The 19,620-nt window shown below is 36.5% G+C and overlaps 1 protein-coding gene across 3 annotated transcripts in view; it reads right to left on the reverse strand.

Moving 5' to 3' along the window:
* PTGER3 (prostaglandin E receptor 3) overlaps positions 1-19,620 on the reverse strand; it is a 201,356-nt gene that overhangs the window by 105,357 nt on the left and 76,379 nt on the right. The window contains exons 3-4 of one of the 3 annotated variants that reach the window (XM_059135903.1): positions 16,438-16,529; positions 9,682-13,786 (exon numbers count right to left, since the gene is read on the reverse strand). The exons of the other annotated variants lie outside the window; for them this stretch is intronic. Coding sequence (XP_058991886.1) covers positions 13,783-13,786; positions 16,438-16,529 — 96 coding nt within the window. The 3' untranslated portion in view covers positions 9,682-13,782. Of the gene's footprint in view, positions 1-9,681; positions 13,787-16,437; positions 16,530-19,620 lie in introns of those variants that run through there. 3 annotated transcript variants of the gene reach the window in all.

The following is a 19,620-nucleotide window of genomic DNA, read 5'->3' on the forward strand; positions in this document are numbered from 1 at the left end:
CTAAGGCATACCTTTCACCTGAACCCAGGACAACAGAGAGGATGCCTCTAGCCTGTTAGGTCTGCTAAGTGGACAGATCTCGTGGTTAGTCTTTAGAGAGGGCTTTTATGAAACTGTCCAGAGTGTGCAGGAAAAAGTACCATGAGAGTCCAGCAGGGTGTTCCCGGAGCTCAAGACTGGTGGCGTTCATGCTGGGTGTTTGCATGACTCTTAAAAATGTACAGGGACCACAGACCTGTACCCCTGGGGCAAATAATGCATTATATATTAATAAAAATAATTAAAAAAAATACAGGCACCTTCTGAACCGTCTTCATATCAACCCTTAAAGCAATCCTGCAAAAGAGTGTTAAGATCTTTGTTGCTGCTAATGAACTGTAGCTTTAGGCTCTTAAATCATTTACCAAGTTCCCATAGATGGGAAGTGGAAGAGCATGTATCCCAAACCAGCACTTCTAATTTCCAGGCTACCACCCTCTTTCCCTTCACCAACACAGCACCTCTACCTCTGGAAGTGAATTCAATAGTGTCTTTTGATGTTAACAGCATATGCTATCACAGAACGTGATGAAATGATGTTTTCTATATTTATAAAATAACTAAAAGAGGAAAAAAGAACAAGGCTTTTTTAAAAAAAAAAAAACTACAAATATGCCCTTGAAAAATGAAATTAAGGTGAGGTATCCTATAAGCCATGTGTTTTGACTAAAAAAAAAAAAAATCCCACAGCTTCAGAGCATTTTCACCTTCTCCTCCATAAAGAGAGAAGAAGATGGGGAAGGATGCTGTATTTGTAAATCCCATCATTTCTCTAAGGAACCATCATTGCTTTCTTGTAGCTAACATAATTTCCATATTTTATCTATCTGCAGACCGACTTAAACATTGGAAACACCTAAAAGTTTCAGCAAAAACACAAGATCTGTAGCCAAGCAAACCTGGGTTTGAATAGGAGTTCCAGCATCTAAAGTTAAAGACCTTGGGAAAGTGAGTTATTCAAGCCTTGCTCTAGAATTGAGCCTCAAGTTTCTCACCTCTCAAATGAGAAGTTTATAGCCATGATCTTATGGGATGGTAGTGAGTATTACATGGTAGAGTGAATAAAACACTGATACTTTACAGATTTTTAAAATGTTACTTCTTCTTTCCCTTTTCATTATACAGATTCACATCATTCTCTAACTCCTATTTCCAAGTAACACACAATCCAGTAGATTTCAATAATTCAATAAATATTTGAAAAAAGAAGGAAGGAAAGAGGGGAGGAAGTAGGGAAGGAAGGCAAAGAAGGAAGACCGGCAGGGAAGAAGGGAGGAAGGAAGAGGAAGAAAATTTTATTACAAACATTTCTAAAATGTGGTGGAGATAGTTTCCTTTCTGAATGATCTGGTATTGTTCTATCAGCAGAAATTGGAAGCCCTTGTAGTTGTACTGACCTTGTGCTCTTTCCCCAGTAGTGACACAGAGCTATAGAAACTTCTTGTAATATCATGGGAAACTGGGACACCTGGGTGGCTCAGATGGTTAAGCATCTGCCTTTGGCTCAGATCATGATCTCAGGGTCCTGGGATCAGAAGCCTGCTTCTCCCTTTTCCTCTGCCCCACCCCCTACCCCCAGTCATGCGCTCTCTCTCTCTCTCTCTCTCTCACTCAAATAAATAAAATCTTTTTAAAAAAATCATAAGAAATTGGTCATTTATTCACGAAGCAGAACCTCCTGTTTGAAAGACTTTTAGTTCTGTTTGATTTTATCATGCATTCATTACTGGAATTGTTATAGAAATGTATTTTAGGGCCACCAATCTCCTTTCTACACACAATTATACATTTTTCACATGAATAACCAGATATCTAATGTAAACCTAAGCAACAGAAAAATTTCCCAATGCCCAGTTTCTCTTTCCATCCCCGCCCAAGAAGAGAACATCTACAGGTTTGGACCATGATCTCCACTCTAAAGAAGGACTAGTTTCTTTTATAGTTTCAGAGTCTGAAATGTGAAATGTGAGTTTATTAAGTACGTGGTGGGTGTTGTCAAATGGATCATATCAAAGCAATTCCTCCATTTCCTACAACCATTAGTGTATAGACAGGTATCCTGGGTAATTACAAGCACTTATAATTAGGTTTTGATGGGGAACTGTTTCAAGCAAATCATTTATTCAGCTGTGAACCAGATTAGTAACAGCGGGTTGTTGGCAAAATCTCCCACTCTAACTGAAAACACAGCAAGAAGTGTTGATACAAAGAGAATTTAGAACTATGCTGAAAGTTTCATTATTTTGCCAAAAACAATTGCATCACTTCCTTCGAATATAAGTACATGCCTTGTGAATCACTATTTTGATTTTTAAAGTATGGGGGGCGGTATGAAAATACAGTGATGAAACAAAAAAGAATATCCAATGGAATTTAATTGGCACAACCTTTAAGTCAGGATTGGATTAACAACATGTGCATGAGAAACAAAGGCCAAACAATGTTCAGTGTGATTGGGGATAGCCTTTAGAGGCCTCCAAAGTTCCATCATGAATGGATATCAATAGTTGGACCTTGACATTAAAAAGATTAGGAGAGGCAGTTGACCTTCAATCCAAGATGAGACTTTAATTAGCAGATAAAGGAGGGTACAATGGCCTGTTATACTCTTTTAGAAGGCTAATCTATGTACAGGCACAACATTGTAATCAAAAATCTCCAAATAAGCAAATCTAGCTCAAGAATGCATTAGCTAGACTACTATTACCCTCAGTGCTCACTTATAGCTTTATATATGCCTTTATATATAGCTTTTTAAATGCCTCCTTCAAATGACTTTGTACATCCTTAATTATCCTCTTTTTCGTTTTTATTTTTTCTTTAGAATTTTACTTATTTATTTTGAGAGAGTGAGCGTGTGTGCAAACAGGGAGAAGGGGAGAGGCAGAGAGAGAATCTCAAGAGGACTCCACTCTGAGTGTGGAAACCGACACTGGGCCAATTTCATGACCCTGAGATCACAACCTGAACGAAATCAAGAGTTGGACGTTCAACGGACTGATGCACCCAGGCGCCCCTTAATTAAACTCATTTAAATGAGTAGCATCTAGCTTCCCTTGAAATTTCAATCTCTAGGAGAGTTTATTGCTTTTATTTGAAACTACCAGGGAAGAAATTTGACTGTTCAAAGCAGAGAAACCAACCTCAGTTGATAACTTAAGTACAGGAACTCCCACCACCTCCCACTCTCCAACGTAAATAGAGCAATTTGACTTTAGTCTAATTTGATCATTTATAATCTGATACAAACAACACAAATATCTTTCCTAAAACTTGTTTATGAGCTTTGTATTGTTTATTTACTGCAAAAACCTCCAGATACTTCTGTGTTAGAAATATGATTACTTCTGAATTATCTTTCCTAATTGGAGCCAGGGCTGGCATGCATGATGGAGATTTTTATTCAATCCCCAAATGCATTAAATCCAGAAGCAGCACCATTTTAGGTCTTACTATTTTGAAGAGGTTTCCTCCCTAAAGCAACCAACGTCTTTCTTATATGTCTCCTTTTCCTCTAATCAAATTCATATGTTGAAGTCCTAACCCCCAGTATCTCAATATGTGACCTTATTTGAAAATAGGGCCACTACAGACCCAATTAGTTAATATGAGATCATACTGAAATAGACTGGTCCACTTTGACTGGTTCTTATAAGAAGAAGAAAATAGGACATAAAAGACACACATAAGGGGAATACTATGTGGGATGGCATGTCCACAAGCCAGGGAATGCCAAAGATCACTAGTCAACCACTAGAAGCTAGGAGAGTAGCATGGAACAGATTCTCCCTGACAGCTTATGGAAGGAAGCAATCCTACCAACTCCTTGATGTTGAATTTCCAGTCTCCAAACTATAAGAAATAAATGTCTGTTGTTTAAGCCCCCTAGTCAATGGTTCTTTTAATATGGAAGCCTAGCAAACTAATACACTCTCTTCACTACTGTGCCAGAAAATAGTTTTATTGGGTTATTAGTGATTCTTTTTTTAAAAATCCTTGCTCCTGGTATTAAATGGGAATATTTCCATGTTAGCAGTGATCCAGGAATTATCCTTCAAATGATGGCTATTTTTAAAATGGTATCACTTATTTGTGGAGCATAACAAATAGCATGGAGGACATGGGGAGTTAGAGAGGAGAAGGGAGTTGTGGGAAATTGGAAGGGGAGGTGAACCATGAGAGACTATGGACTCTGAAAAACAATCTGAGGGTTTTGAAGGGGTGGGGGGGTGGGAGGTTGGTGTACCAGGTGGTGGGTATTATAGAGGGCACGGATTGCATGGAGCACTGGGTGTGGTGCAAAAATAATGAATACTGCTCCTTCCTCATTGGGGAGGGTATGTGCTTTGGTGAGTGCTGTGAAGTGTGTAAACCTGGTGATTCACAGACCTGTAGCCCTGGGGATAAAAATATATGTTTATAAAAAATAAAAAGTTAATAAAAAAATAATGAATACTGTTATGCCGAAAATAAATAAAAAATAAATAAATAAACAAAACAAAAATGAAAACAAAAACAAAACAAAAATAAAATAAAATGTATACTATCTCTAAGCATTGCGTTGGCCTTCCAAAAGGTGGAAAAATAGTGAGACTTAGAAGGAGAGCAAGATAGTTTGTCTTCTTCTTATACTTTCCTTTAAAAAATATTGTAGTAGCTCGGTGGGTACATACTAATAGTGAAACACATTTTGATGGAACTATGAGCATCAATAATAAATAGAGTCAGTTGGGAATTCAACCAATGTCTTTAAGGTGGGAGCTAAGTCACAGAAGGGTTTCAAGTAGGGATAAATAGTACATTTACTATCAGGAAGGAGAGGGGAATATGGCTTTCATCATTTGGGAAAACAAATGATATCCACAAAAACAAACTACTGCTTAGAAAATAGAAAAAAAGTAGTAATATCAAGGGAAGATCAAAGTCAGTACCTGGATTAAAACCATGGCTTTCCAAGTCCTAGAAAAATTTGGACTAAACATATTTCCTACTACCATACACTCCCAGCTTGTGGGTCTCTGGGCCACATTTGATAGATGTAGTTCTTAAATTTTCATGTGCATAAGAATCATCTGGGGGGATTCTAAAACACATTTCTGGGTTCCAGTCTCAGAGTTTCAAATTCAGTTGATCTGAATGGGACCAAAGAATTTCCATTTCTAATAAATTTCCAGCTGATACTCCTGCAGCTGGTCTGGGGATAATACTTTGAGAACCATTGGACTATATCAATGTTGTCAAACCTGTCTGACGAAGAGACTCATCTGGGAGAGCTTATTTCAAAAAATATAAAACCATAGGCCCCATGTCAGACTTTCTGACCCATAATCTCCAGAGGAGGGACCTGAATTTTCTATTTTAACAAACTTTGGATGATAGGTTAAATTGGTTAAGTTTGAGAAATGCTACACCAAATCTCTAAGTTCACTTATATCATCTTCCATTTTCCTATATGGTATGAATGGGTAGGTTTTACAATATGGCAGTAATTGTATGATGAGTTAAGAACAGCACAAATGGGTTCTGTAACCTTAATTTGTTTGCCCTATAGAACCTCACTCCTTATTTTCATGAACAGGTACGCCAGGAGACAGTCTTTCTTAATACCAACTGGCTCTGGTACCATGATGCAGTCCAGAGAACTTGGACTGCATGATGTAACCTTTACTGGCAACTGTACTACTAATTTTTGCTCTTTGGGTTATCCCATAACCCACATCTTGCTCCGAATATTAATGGAGGGTCTAGCTTCAGGCTATTTCCTCTTTAATATCACAAGTACGTATGTATGAGTTTTATTTCAAAACCACCTTCTCATTTTTTGCAGGAATATTCTTGCTGGCATGTGCAAAGGAAGTCCCACTGGTTCAGCAGCTGGCTGATGGTAATTCAAGTTAACTCCTGAAAGGACAATTGGAGATTTGCAAAGAGCTTATAGCAAAATTGCCTGGGATCCTATTAAGCCTATGTGTTGCTTTGCACACATGACTCCTATCTCTTAGATCCAAATTCCAGCTGCTTTCTCAAAATTGAGGTATCCTGTAAATGGCTTTCTTTGGGACATATTTTACCTCTGGGGACATATAGTGGTCTTAAGAATAATGGCCTCACACATGTCATCTCTAATCTTTGCGGCAACCAATAAGATGGGTGTTACTCTGTTTTATCAATAATGAAACTGAGGCTAAGGGAGATTAAATATGGAATCCTCAAGGTCACATAATTACTTACTGTCAGTCAGGATTCAAACCCAGGACAATCCAACCTTAAATCTTGAGCTGCCTCTACAAGACTACACTATTCTGCCTTTGAAGAAATGCTGGATCAAGTTGGAGAGCAATATTTCAGTTTGTTTTTTTCTCCTTGAGTTTCCAAGATTGGATTTAAACCTTTGCCAAGTGAGATAAGATTGTGGCACTCTTTCTCAGCTTTGTCTGTTACCTCCACAGAATCTCTGCCAACACCAAATGTAAATATAAAACTAGTTCTGTCACTGGAAAGCCAGGCACTGAATGGTTATTCAGAAAATGTGGCTAACTGCCTGCTTTAAGTAACATATGGACAGTTTGGACCTTGAATTACCCTGAATTACTACTTTTGCTCAAATTCATAGCTCATTGTTGCACATCTTCTTTCTGTTCTTTATTTCACAAGCAAGGACTTATTGAATGCCAAGCCTATGTCACACAACAGACACAGAGATGAAAAACATATTCCCTGTCTTGGCCATGCAAAGAAGTTGGGTAAATAAGCCAACAATTTACAACACAGACAGATGTTTTATCATGATTTCCTGAAAGAAGTGATACTTGAGCTGAAACTCATGAGAGATGCATTAGATTTAATCACATAGACAAGAGAAGGGAGTATCCAGCATAGTAGGAACAGCACATGTGGAACATGGAGGCATGGGGTTGGCAGTGTTGCTGGAGAACAAGGCAGACCTGGAAGATGACACTAGAGGCTTAGTGGAGATCAGATTATAGAAAGCCTCATGGATTAAGTTGTTTTAACTTTATTCTGAAGTCCACAGGAAAATGTTAAGAATGTTAAGAAGGAGACATACAAATGGCTACCAGACACATGAAAAAATGTTCATCATCACTAGCCATCAGGGAGATTCAAATCAAAACCACATTGAGATATCACCTTACACCAGTTAGAATGGCCAAAATTAGCAAGACAGGAAACAACATGTGTTGGAGGGGATGTGGAGAAAGGGGAACCCTCTTACACTGTTGGTGGGAATGCAAGTTGGTGCAGCCACTTTGGAGAACAGTGTGGAGATTCCTCAACAAATTAAAAATAGAGCTTCCCTATGACCCTGATTGCACTACTGGTTATTTACCCCAAAGATACAGTTGTAGTGAAAAGAAGAACCATCTGTACCCCAATGTTTAGAGCAGCAATGGCCACGGTCTGCCAAACTGTGGAAAGAACTAAGATGCCCTTCAACGGACAAATGGATAAGGAAGATGTGGTCCATATACACTATGGAGTATTATGCCTCCATCAGAAAGGATGAATACCCAACTTTTGTAGCAACATGGACGGGACTGGAAGAGATTATACTGAGTGAACTAAGTCAAGCAGAGAGAGTCAATTATCATATGGTTTCACTTATTTGTGGAGCATAACAAATAGCATGGAGGACAAGGGGAGTTAGAGAGGAGAAGGGAGTTGAGGGAAATTGGAAGGGGAGGTGAACCATGAGAGACTATGGACTCTGAAAAACAATCTGAGGGGTTTGAAGTGGCGGATGGGTGGGAGGTTGGGGGAACCAGATGGCGGGATTAGAGAGGGGACAGATTGCATAGAGCACTGGGTGTGGTACAAAAATAATGAATACTGTTATGCTGAAAATAAAATTTTAAAAAATATATAAGCAAAAAAAATGTTAAGAAGGAACATAACATGAATAAATTTTCATTTTTTAAGAAAATATCACAGTGGCAGCAGATGTGGAGGATAACTGAAGGGCCCAAAACCAGATGTAGGACACAAGTTACCAATGTAATTCAGATGGGAAATGATGGAGACATAGATTTGGGTCATGGCAGTGAAGATGGAGAGACAGAATTAAGAAATTCTTGTCAATTTAGGAGAATTTAAATGATGGTTAGATATACTGAAAAGAGATTAAGTCATTCAATTGTTTTCATTTGTTCCAAGGTCTTATTAAGAATATATTATTCTTTTTCTTATTCCCTGCTTATTCTCTTACTATGATGTTAACTTAACTTTGAATATCTCTTACTTCACCACCACCAGCAGCAGCATCACTCACTACCAGCACCACAGCAATCAGCAAGAATTTATGGAGCACTTATTACTGAATCATACTTTGTCCAATCTTGTAACACATTTATATCTGTCTATTTTATGCCCCTATTTCTATTAGTAGCCTCTGTTTGATTTAGTCTTGTATTTTTAATGGTATTGTGTTTTCTTGGTGTGTAATTTCTTTCTTCTTCTTCTTGAAAGATTTTACTTATTTATTTGACACAGAGAGAGAGAGCACATACATGCACAAGCAGGGGGAGTAGCAAGCAGGAGAGGAGGAAGCAGACTCTCTGCTGAGCAGAGGCCACCCCCCCTCACCCCGCCACTCCTCACTACAGGGTGCGTGATCCCAGGACCCTGGTATCATGAACTCAGCCAAAGGCAGCCACTTGACTGACTGAGCCACCCAGGCACCCCTGTTGGTGTGTAATTTCTTCTGTCCTTCCTGTGCAATAGTATTCCAAGGCCTAAATTCTCATGTTTTCTGTTTACATCTGCCATTTAAAAAATTATTTTCTCAAGGTAATGATGCACAAATATTTCTTGTCCATTTTCAGAACATTTGAAAGGATTCAACATTTAAGTTGTAAGTTAAATCAATAAACTGACAAAAACTATAACCAGCAATTACTATCATTAAGAAATCAAGTGAAGACTACTATTCATTTACTAAGGCTCTGGTGTACGTGTTTCCAAGAAAATTACATTATACTTTGCTCAAAGAATTCATAAGATGAAAAATTTTCTACTGTCCTCATAGGTGCAAATTGTGTTTATTTTATTTCACAGGCTATACATTTTCAGCAATACCTTCATCTACCTCTAGATATAGAGTTAAAATTCAGATCCTATACCAAGGTAAGAAGAAATGACATCACTAACTAAAAGACAAGTTATTTTATGTGCAGGCTTATATTTATCTCATGTATTCTTTTTCTAAATATAATAGAAATATATTTATATAAATATAAATATCACATTCCCCAAAAATATGTATAGTTATTTTCTTCAAGAAGTATAAAGAAAGACTCCCTTGTGCCACTCAAGTTTAAAGACTAGACAAAATGGCATAACACAGACTCTTAACTATAGGGAACGAACTGGTGGCTGCCTGAGTGGAGGTGGAAGGGTGAGTGAAACAGTTGACACTTACCATGATGAGCACCGAGTAATGTATAGAATTATTGAATCACTATATTGTACACCTGACAATAATATAAGACTGTGTATTAACTGTACTGGAATTAATTTTTAATGGCTTATTAACAAAGAGGAAGAGTAATAGAAAAACAATTGTCCACCCTTACCCGCATACCTAGTTGTCATAAGCATAACTCCCATAGATCACAGTCTGGCCACTTAGCCTCTCCATCAAGGTTTTATTGAGTAATTTCTATGAGTTTAGTACTGTTCTAAGCTCTTTAGGTACAAGAGATACATAAAACATGGGTCCTGCCCACAAGGAGCTTACAATATGGCTGAGAATTTTGTTAAAACAATGTATAAAATCTCTTAAAAATACATTTTGTACATATTATTTTTATATAAAAAAGCACTTCAGATAATAAAAAAATAAAGTCCTAGAACCTGAATGAAATGGAGAAACACTTTTATACATAGGATGATCCTAGAGATATTTTGAATTAACAATTATCAAAATATTCAGTAAAAGCCTGGATTAATGAAAAAATATGAGCACAAATATTTTGAAGACAGCAATTAAACATTGAAGTATTCTTAATCATTAAAAGTATGTCAAGCAAGATATGTCTTATACAGATCCTTAAGGTGCCTGAATAATTATCTTAACAATAGGTTTCTTTAGAGTGTGCTTCCAACTAGTGAAGATACTGAAAAAAATTGTTCTCTTAACTAGTTTATATGTTCCTTTATAGCCTGGGTTGTGTTATTTGTTTAAGTTTTTAAAGTCAATCATATAGACAGTAAAAACAGTATATTCGACTTTGTCTGAATTTTCATAGATTTCAGGGACCAAAATCCACATATAGATGTAAGACACACATACACATATACATATAAAACATGAAGACTCTTATTTTCTCCCCCCTTCTTGGAAGAATTTGGATAATATAGCTTCTGATGGAAGCCTAATCTTCTAAACCTTATATTCTCTATTATGCCATTCCCTAATATGCCATTCCTTTTCATGGTACCCTGGTCCAACCTCTCCTGAGAACAGAATAGTTGGGTGTTTATTTTTGTTTGTCTGTTTCACACTGGCTTGCGCTGGTGCTGTATGAAATCTGCAATAGGATGGAGGTGGGAGTAGGCAGGAATTTGTTCTTCCAACACAGAAGTCGCAGGTCTAAAATTACACAGAATATATTATATGCAGTCAGGAACCAGGTCTATACAACTCAGCTGCAAAGCATATTAATACCACAGATTTGTTTTGCATATGTATTCCACAGAGCTCTACAGTAGGCACTATAATTACAATAAAACTGTAGATCAAGGCCCGTTTCGCACATGTAACTCTTTATGGCAGAAATTTGTTTTATTTTGAGGACTAGTTCTATTCTCAGTGTAACCACATTACATAATTATGAGAATCCATGTATACGGATGGTAATTTAAAAAATGAAGAGGAAAGCCTTGTTAAGAATCCGTGTATTGCTGAATCATGATCTAGAATACTTGAAAACATATGTTATAGGACTTATTATTTTGGGTGTATTTAGTATGAAATGGATACATTTCTATGGGTTACAAATGAAAACCTCAGAAGTATTTTATATTGACATATACCGTCTTTCCATCAGATTTCAAACTAATTGGACAAAGATCATTCTTAATTGTGTAAGAAATATCTTTACCAAAGAGTCATTATTTTTCAAACCTTTCTAACCATTTTATAACCTTATGACTTTCACCTAGATAGCTTTAGTAAACTTTATTACATTAAACTGCAGGTGACTATTCTGCCTGGATTAGCATTTTTAAATCAGGGAAGTTTTACATAAAATTTCCCAAGTTGAATAGCAACACAGAAATGAAAGACTTTCTATCACATTCATTTAAATTGGCAACTGCTAATATTGTACATAAATTTTATCTTCATTGAGAATTTACCAAATAAGGAGCATCTTTCTTGGGGTCAAATACTGCACCAGTGCTAAAAGACTTACAAAGAAAATATAAGAAAAGGGTTCTGCCCACAAAGAAATAGAATTTTTGTTAAGGGGGAAAATATGTAATGAAAATAATTGAAGAATAATACAATAATCATCAAAATGAGAACTATGTAACTTCAGAGTTGGATAAAGGTAAGGAGAGAAAAAAAGATACTTTAATTGTTCAAGACCCAAGGACAAGATGAAAGTTGCACATGTGGAAGATGGGTAGGTTTTGCATGGGAAAAAGTAATCATAAAATATTATAAATGAGAACAGCATCAAGAGATTTGAAGTTGATTCTGTCCATGACATGTAAACCTACACAATCAGAAAGCCAGTTTATAGTTGAAATTGAGAACTTATATTATATAGCTGGAGATAAGTCTAGATAAAGAATTAGTTGCAATTAAGATTTATTGAGCATCTACTGTGTTAGACTCACTTTACATACATTATCTTCAATTTATTATTATCTTTAGTATTATTATCTTTAATTTATTATTAAAATATTATTATCTTTAATTTATTGATTAATTCATTGAGATTTAATGAAATTAATCAGATTTCTCAAGGTCAAGGAGCTAATAAGTGGACAGCCAGATTTAAATCCAGGTTTCATTCGAAAATCCATGCTTCTATTACTATATCACATCGTCTTATAAATGGAATATCATCAAGGCAGATCTCACATCCCCACTGTAGTATAGGAAGAACAATAAACCTGGAATCAAAGAACTTACAATGAATCTGAATTCTTATATTAGCCATGTGACATTGGGCAAGCCCTCTGTAGACTTGGGCTTCTTTTGTAAAAATAAAATAATAAATATATGACAACCAGACAACCACGTAGATGGATGATAGACAGATAGTGGTAACAGAAGCAAGGACATTCTTATGATTATTGGCAAATTCTGGTTGCTCAAAAGAATTCATTGAATTTAAACCTGAATAAAGGGATTAGATACATCATCTTTGTGTGTTAAATAAAGCCATTTAAAATACAAGTTCGAATGAATATAATTTTCCAGCTAATCCACAACTGATTCAACTACTTAAAGGAATGATTCACTGTTTTTGGTTTAATCTAGTTGACAGAGATGACAGTGGAATCACAGTACAGGCTTGTATGGCAAAACTACTGTTACCATATTATCATGTCTTCCTAAGATGTAGGTCACAGCATGGCCCTTAGCACAATGCCTAAAGAAGGACACTCAATAAATACGTGTTGCATTAAGTGAATGATAAGAGGAAAAGGAAGGAGGGAGGTGCGGAAGTGGGAAGAAAGGCAAGAGAAAGAAAGATTGGTTGAATTTACAAACAGCTAAGGACATTAGCTGAAAGACATCCAATGCTCAGAAGTATATGTTAAAAGTTCATAGAATTTCTCATTTCAATTCAGATGACATAGTTTCTTTTGTATAAAATGTAACAAAATTTGCTATTGAATAACTATGTCACTTACTAGTTTTGCCTTTTTGTGTGACACCTGGGAAGAAATTTTAAGAAATCCTGAACAGATAGTGGTAAATCAGAGGGCTGTGCCTGGATTTCTTTTTTTTTACTACTCTAACACAACAGCTAATCATGTAGCCTCAGTATTGTTTCCTGTGACATTTCAGGAAAGCCCTTAGCTGCATCCACTCTTTTCAGTCTTCAAAGACACATAACCCTTACATTGATTGCCAGTACACTGTGAGACATAACCAGAACACAGACCTACAGATGTTTAGTTCCAAACTTAGTCCAGAGGGACACAGTATCTCCAATACATTCATCACATGTTTGGCTAAATATCATTTATCATGGCACCCTCCTGCCTTCATCTGGGCACCCTTTTCTATCTCATTTAAGTTTATGTCCTATTCATTGAATTCTTGCTCTCAAAATGTTAACTTTTCATTGTTGAAAGCTTATATTGATTTTTTTCAAACTCCTTATAAAATCAAGACTACCATAAAATGTAAAGATGTCCGCACTGGTTGAGATTCAGGCAAAGGTTTGAAGTTGGAGGAAAACTCTCGGAAAATGGGTTTTTCTTTTTCACACTTTTCACCAATCGTTATCTGTGAAATCATGCCCAACTTCTTAAATATGTACTCAAAACCCAGTCCCAGAAGCCAATTTGATACTCAGAGACACAAAGCATGATAATAAACCTGGTTTCAGTGGGTATTACTGAAAAGAAGAAATACTAAATTTTTTTCAAAGATGAAAATGAAGAAACAATCCAAATCAAACATAAATTCTCCTTCTCAGGTGGGAAGATATACACAAACTCAGGCAAGCAGGAATTTCAATAAAAATTCAGCTCCGTTTTTCATCTGTTAGAATAGAGAGAGAAAGCATGAGAAGGCGAACTTTTTCTGTGTGATGTGAGAAGGTCCTGAGAAATACATATGTCTTAGACATTGAAACATTCTTGTTTGAAGTAATTACACATATGTTTTGTAAATAAAAGCAATTTAAATAACTGGAATTTTGGATCACTTAAGCTTTTAGGTTATTTAATTATGCTACATATATGCTTTTTTTATGAATAATTTTTCTGGTTTCCAAGTTTGAATTCCAGTAGAATAATCAAATCATGGCACCGAATCAATTGTAGATGCATTGAATGATCAGATAAACTTTCCATAAAAACAAGCCCCAATCAATGTATAGCTGTACTCCAGAAAGATAAAAGGAAGAAAGCAAATTTTAATAACTATGAAACACAATTTTTCTCCCATCAAACCAACGAAGTGTGTGAGTGTGTGTGTGTGTGTGTGTGTGTGTGTGTGTTTTAAAATAATATGCAGTGCTGGTTAGGATGAAGCAAGCAGAAATTCTCCAACGTTGCTGATGGAATTTTAGATCTCTATAGTTTCCTGGAAAGCATTCACACTATAAGCATCTTTAAATATCAAAAATTTATATATTATTTATTTATTTATTAAAGTAAATGTATGATGAAAACAATCAGAAATATTTTTAATTGCATTTCAGTCTTTAGGTAATAATATATTTCCAATTATTGTGGTGCCAAATTTGAACACAGATTATGATTAGCAAACTACAATGTATCCTTTTAACAGACCTATATAAATACCAAAATTACTTTTTAAATAATTTGTAGGTAGTCTGGGGAATGTTTATTTTACATTAAGTTAGATAAAACAAAGATATAATAATGCACATATAATATTATCCTAAGTATGTAAAGGAAAATCAAGTGAAGTGTAAGGGAAAAAGATGAGAAAGAAATTTACTAAAACAATGGTGAGTTTTTATTGAATAGTGGAAGTAAAGTTTAGGAAGCTGCTTTTCTTTCTAATTTTCTTTATTTGGCAAAGTTTCTGTAAAGAGATGGCTTATTTTCATAATGAAGGGAAAGGATAATAGAATTTACTTTAAAAAATTAAAAATGAAATTAGAGTGAGATTACCAATAAACAAATGTGAACTGCATATCTCCCTTCTTTTCCCTTCATTTGTTCTCCAAGGACATCTGTGTTTATAGCAAAAAAAAAAAAAAAGAAGAAGAAGAAAGTGCCCAGAATAGGTATATTACATGCATATATTTAAGGAAAAGATGTGGGACTAAAATGTGAATAAAAATTTTATTGTCCCCATGACTTTTAAGCTATGTTCCAGAATCAGCCAGTTTATTGGTATCCTGTAGGCATTGTTTCACACTGTATCTCTATCGAAAAACACATTTTGATCTTCCCCTGAGGAACAGAAGTGATTATCTTTCAGGTACTTCAGTCATGGGAGAACAAATGGCCAAGGATATTGAGCTGCTTAAATGTCCACATTCATCTTTACAACTTACACAGAGTAGTGGAGTCATTGTGCCCAGCCTCACCCAGGGAATGAAGTAAAATGAACATGCTGACTTTCCATTACAATGGAAAGTTCAACTTATTTGAGAAGCCAAGTGTGTCATGTTTGAAAAAAAATAATTAAAAGTTTTCACCTTCTTTCATTAAAACAAAAAAGGTCATAGAGAAGCTCAAATACCCAGCTTTTGTATCATCATGGATGGGACTGGAAGAGATTATGCTGAGTGAAATAAGTCAAGCAGAGAGAGTCAATTATCATATGGTTTCACTTATTTGTGGAGCATAACAAATAACATGGAGGACATGGGGAGATGGAGAGGAGAAGGGAGTCGAGGGAAATTGGAAGGGGAGATGAACCATGAGAGACTATGGACTCTGAGAAACAATCTGATGGTTTTGAAGGGGAGGGGGGGGAGGTTGGGGGAGCCAGATGGTGGGTATTACAGAGGGCATGTATTGCATGGAGCACTGGGTGTGGTGCATAAACAATGAATTTTGTTACACTGAAAAGAAATAAATAAAAAAATAAATTAATTAATAAAAAGAAAACCTAAAAAAAAAAAAGGTCAAACAATGGAGTAATAGCCACATGACCATTCAACCCTATAATCAATAACAGAAATATTGAAACAAAGTGTTTGAGAGGGGAAACTAAGGTTTGGAACTTAATACGACCAACTATGCATCATATTTGGCATCATGATCTGCTTTCTAGAGTGTTCTTTCATTAAAGTACACATTTTATTCCAAGCAGATCTAGGCAAAGGGCAAGCAAGAGTGTGCTGACCATGTAGGGAGTACACTGAGTTCTGACGTTGATTTAAAACAGGGTAGCTTTGCCTTAAAATACTCCCGGACACTGTTCTTTGTGTGAAAATTCAGTGACATGCAGGATCTTTTACTACAGGAGACTTGACTGGCCACAAAATCAGCCAGGAGCCAGTCTGCAAATCTTAGTTGGAGGAAATCCAAGTGAAGTTGTAAAGACAAGAACAACTCCTTAAAGAAATCTGGTCCTGCTTAATTGGGTGTGTGTGCCTAATCTGCACTTTAGTTCTTAGAGATATTCTGTCCTTGTCTCATGAGGGCAGATCAGAACAGAGATGCGGGAAGGCTAGGCTGCAAATCTAGACAGCTTCTAAATCTCACCTTTCCAACTGGTCACTCCACATCAAGGTTGAGGAGCACTGGTGGGGTAAGGAGTTGGAACTGGATGCATAGTTGTTTGTGTGGTGCCTGATCTGTGAACAGACAGAGGATTTCAGTGGACAGAATTATTGATGATGACTCCTTTTGTCAGAAGACTCTTCCTTCAAAATTCTTTTTAAAAAAGCAGAACCAAAACTCTATACATCAACTTGCATTGACCATAACCAACTGAAGATATTTTACATCTTACCTTCCCAAGACTATCTCATTTCTGCCTCAAAGTTTTGACACACCCTCAATTTCCTCCTACAATTTCACACCAGATATTACTTAAGGTAGAGACCATGCCTAAGATGACTTCTAAGTACCTAGAGCAGTTATCACAGCACTTGTTAAATACTGAATAAAAACTCACTGGTCAAATGATTAGTGTAGGTAAATCCAATTCTACCACTCTCTAGCTTTCAGTGACTTTCTGTTGCTCTTAGGATAAAGACCAGAATTCTTAACATGACCTCCTAGGTCCTATTTGATCTAGCCTCTGCTGCAACTCTAGCTTTGTTTGCTCAGGCCACATTAGCCATCTATGAATATCATGAACAGTGTCATCCTTTTTCCTACCGCAGGGCCTTTGCACTTGAAGCTTCCTCTGCTAAGAGTGCCCTTCCAATTCCCTCATCACCTGGCTGATTCCTACTTGTCCTTCCAATCTCAACTTGGAATATCACTTCTTCAGAGACTATTCTGTTGAGTAGGACAGGTCCCCCACTATGTGATACCCATTATTTTCTTTTCAGAAACTCATTGTAGTTTGGAAACAAAGTTGTTTTTTTTGTGTGTGTGTTTTGTTTTGTTTGTTTAGTATTTTTTGTTATACTAATATATTAAATTTATTGTTATACTAAATACTAAACATTATTTGTTTAATATTTTTTCTTATCACTAGACTACAAGTTTCATGAGTGCAGGGACCATGCCTAGTTTTGCCCACCACTGTTTCTCCAGCAACTACCGCAGTGTCTGGTGGATAGACAGTCAGTATTTGTGGTATGAATAAACATGTCTGTGTAATTGGCTGAGGCCCAGGCCTGAACAATATTCTCCAAATAGTAGCTTAAGTTCATTGGTTTTAATAAAAAATATTAAGAAAAAATATTTCCTCTGTATACATTTCTCACTAATTCTCATACAAGAAGTAGCAGAATGAAATTAAATTCTCACAAAGAACTGCTACAAGAAAAAGCAGAAAGAAATTAAATTCAATGTTTCCTTGGTCTTTTTTATTGGATTCCTAGAGTGTTTTCTTTGTCAAAAGTTTAGTTAAGATCATTTTAAACAGTATGTCCATGCCCATTTCAAGTGGCATTAATGATATAAGCTATCCAGACAGACATGTAGTTCTCCAAGTCCTGACCATGTTAAGCAAATAGATAATTTCTGTTTTAGGAAAGTAGTGTTATTTGAAGGACAATGAAATGACATGTCTTCTTGACAACACAGATTACATTTTGACCAATGTCTATTGCAGCACAAACTGAAGAAGTTCAGTGGCACTTTAAACAGAAATATTGAGCACTACATCTAAAACTAATAATGAACTATATGTTGGCTAATTGAATTTAAATTTAAAAAAAAAAAAGAAATATTGTGGTTCTGGGTGAGTGCTCAGGGTTGAGGTCAGAGTAGGAAAACAACCCCCACAGGATTTTCTGTTTATTCTCGAAGACTTTCAGAATCCCCTGTGTGTCCCTGTTAAAGAACAATCTGGTTAGATTGGTCCTAGAGGACCACGAGGCTTTTCTCTTCCTGCTATTAACAGACCTGCTTTAATGAAGTACTTGGGGTTGCATTATTTGTTGGCTAAACTTTAGGAACAGATACAACTGTAGGAATTTGGGTATCATATGTCTCCCCGATGTCAGGGAGCAGAAAAAGAAAAAACTGAAGGGGGTGCCTGGCTGGTTCAGTTGGTGGAGCATGTGACTCCGGATCTCAGGGCTATAAATTTGAGCCTAACCCTGGGTGTAGAGATTACTTAAAAATAAAATCTTTAAAAAGAAGGAACTGAAGACACGAGGCACTGCAAGGTAACATGGGATAGAGGCAGGAGTGGGAAGCATCGTACGATTCCCTACCATACTCTCTACACCACGCCTCCAGTAGGCTCTATTTCCCTGGCAAACATTCTATGATTCACTCCATCCTTCTCAGAAAACTCTACTTTACTGTCACACCCAATATTCTACAGCTAACTCTGGCCCCGCAGCCAGCGGATTGTTCATTTCATGCTAATTTTCTCTCCTCTGGGTCTCTTTTATTTTAGTCCTCCCCTCTAGTTTTTGTGCCATTGTTCAGATTCTCACTCCTGTTCTTCCTGGCTTGCTGATCAGTTTGAACTTGACATTTCTGTCAGGTCAAAAATGGTTGAATATTGGAAATTCTTTATGTTTAACCTAGTAACAATCTTTTAACTAATTAATGTTCTGACCCAAGTCTTTCTCAAACTCTTGAACACATCCTTCATATTCCTTTTATTTTTTTGAGAAAGAGAGCAAGATCACACAAGCAGGGAAAAAGGCAGAGGCAGAGGGAGAGAGAGAATTTTAAGCAGACCGCACACTGAGTCCGACACAGGACTTGTCTCACAAGTCACATGGCTGAGATCATGACCTGAGCGAAAAGCAAGAGTCCCACACTTAACCAACTGAGCCACCCAGGCAACCCTTGTACTATTTCTAAGGCAAACCTCATATCCTTGAATGTTCCCCAATGCTACAGAATAAAGTTCTGGAGTACTAAAGACCCACTGCTGAGTGGCTCCATCCTGTATCTTGAGGTTAATCTCTAATCTCCTGCCTCTCTCCTTTATGGAAGCCTTGCTTTAGTCCCTAAACCATACAATCAGAGCCCTGCCAATGCTTTTTCACACCTGATCACTGCGGAGTTTGCTCTTGTCTTTCTAAAATGCCTCTCTCTACTTCTGTCCAGAATTCATCCTATTTATCCTCCAAGACCCAGCCTTTCATTTTCTTGGAAAAGCATTATTTCTTTTATTATATCCCTGTAGCTTTGTATACATTATTCAAATTATACATAGTCTGTCAGTTTGACAAACTTTAAATTGCAGTAGGAGCCCAATAAATGTTGGCGAATAAATTGATTTCTAAGTAAATGACTGGCTCT

Source organism: Mustela lutreola, chromosome 10 (assembly GCF_030435805.1).
Source record: "Mustela lutreola isolate mMusLut2 chromosome 10, mMusLut2.pri, whole genome shotgun sequence".
NCBI lineage: Eukaryota > Metazoa > Chordata > Mammalia > Carnivora > Mustelidae > Mustela > Mustela lutreola.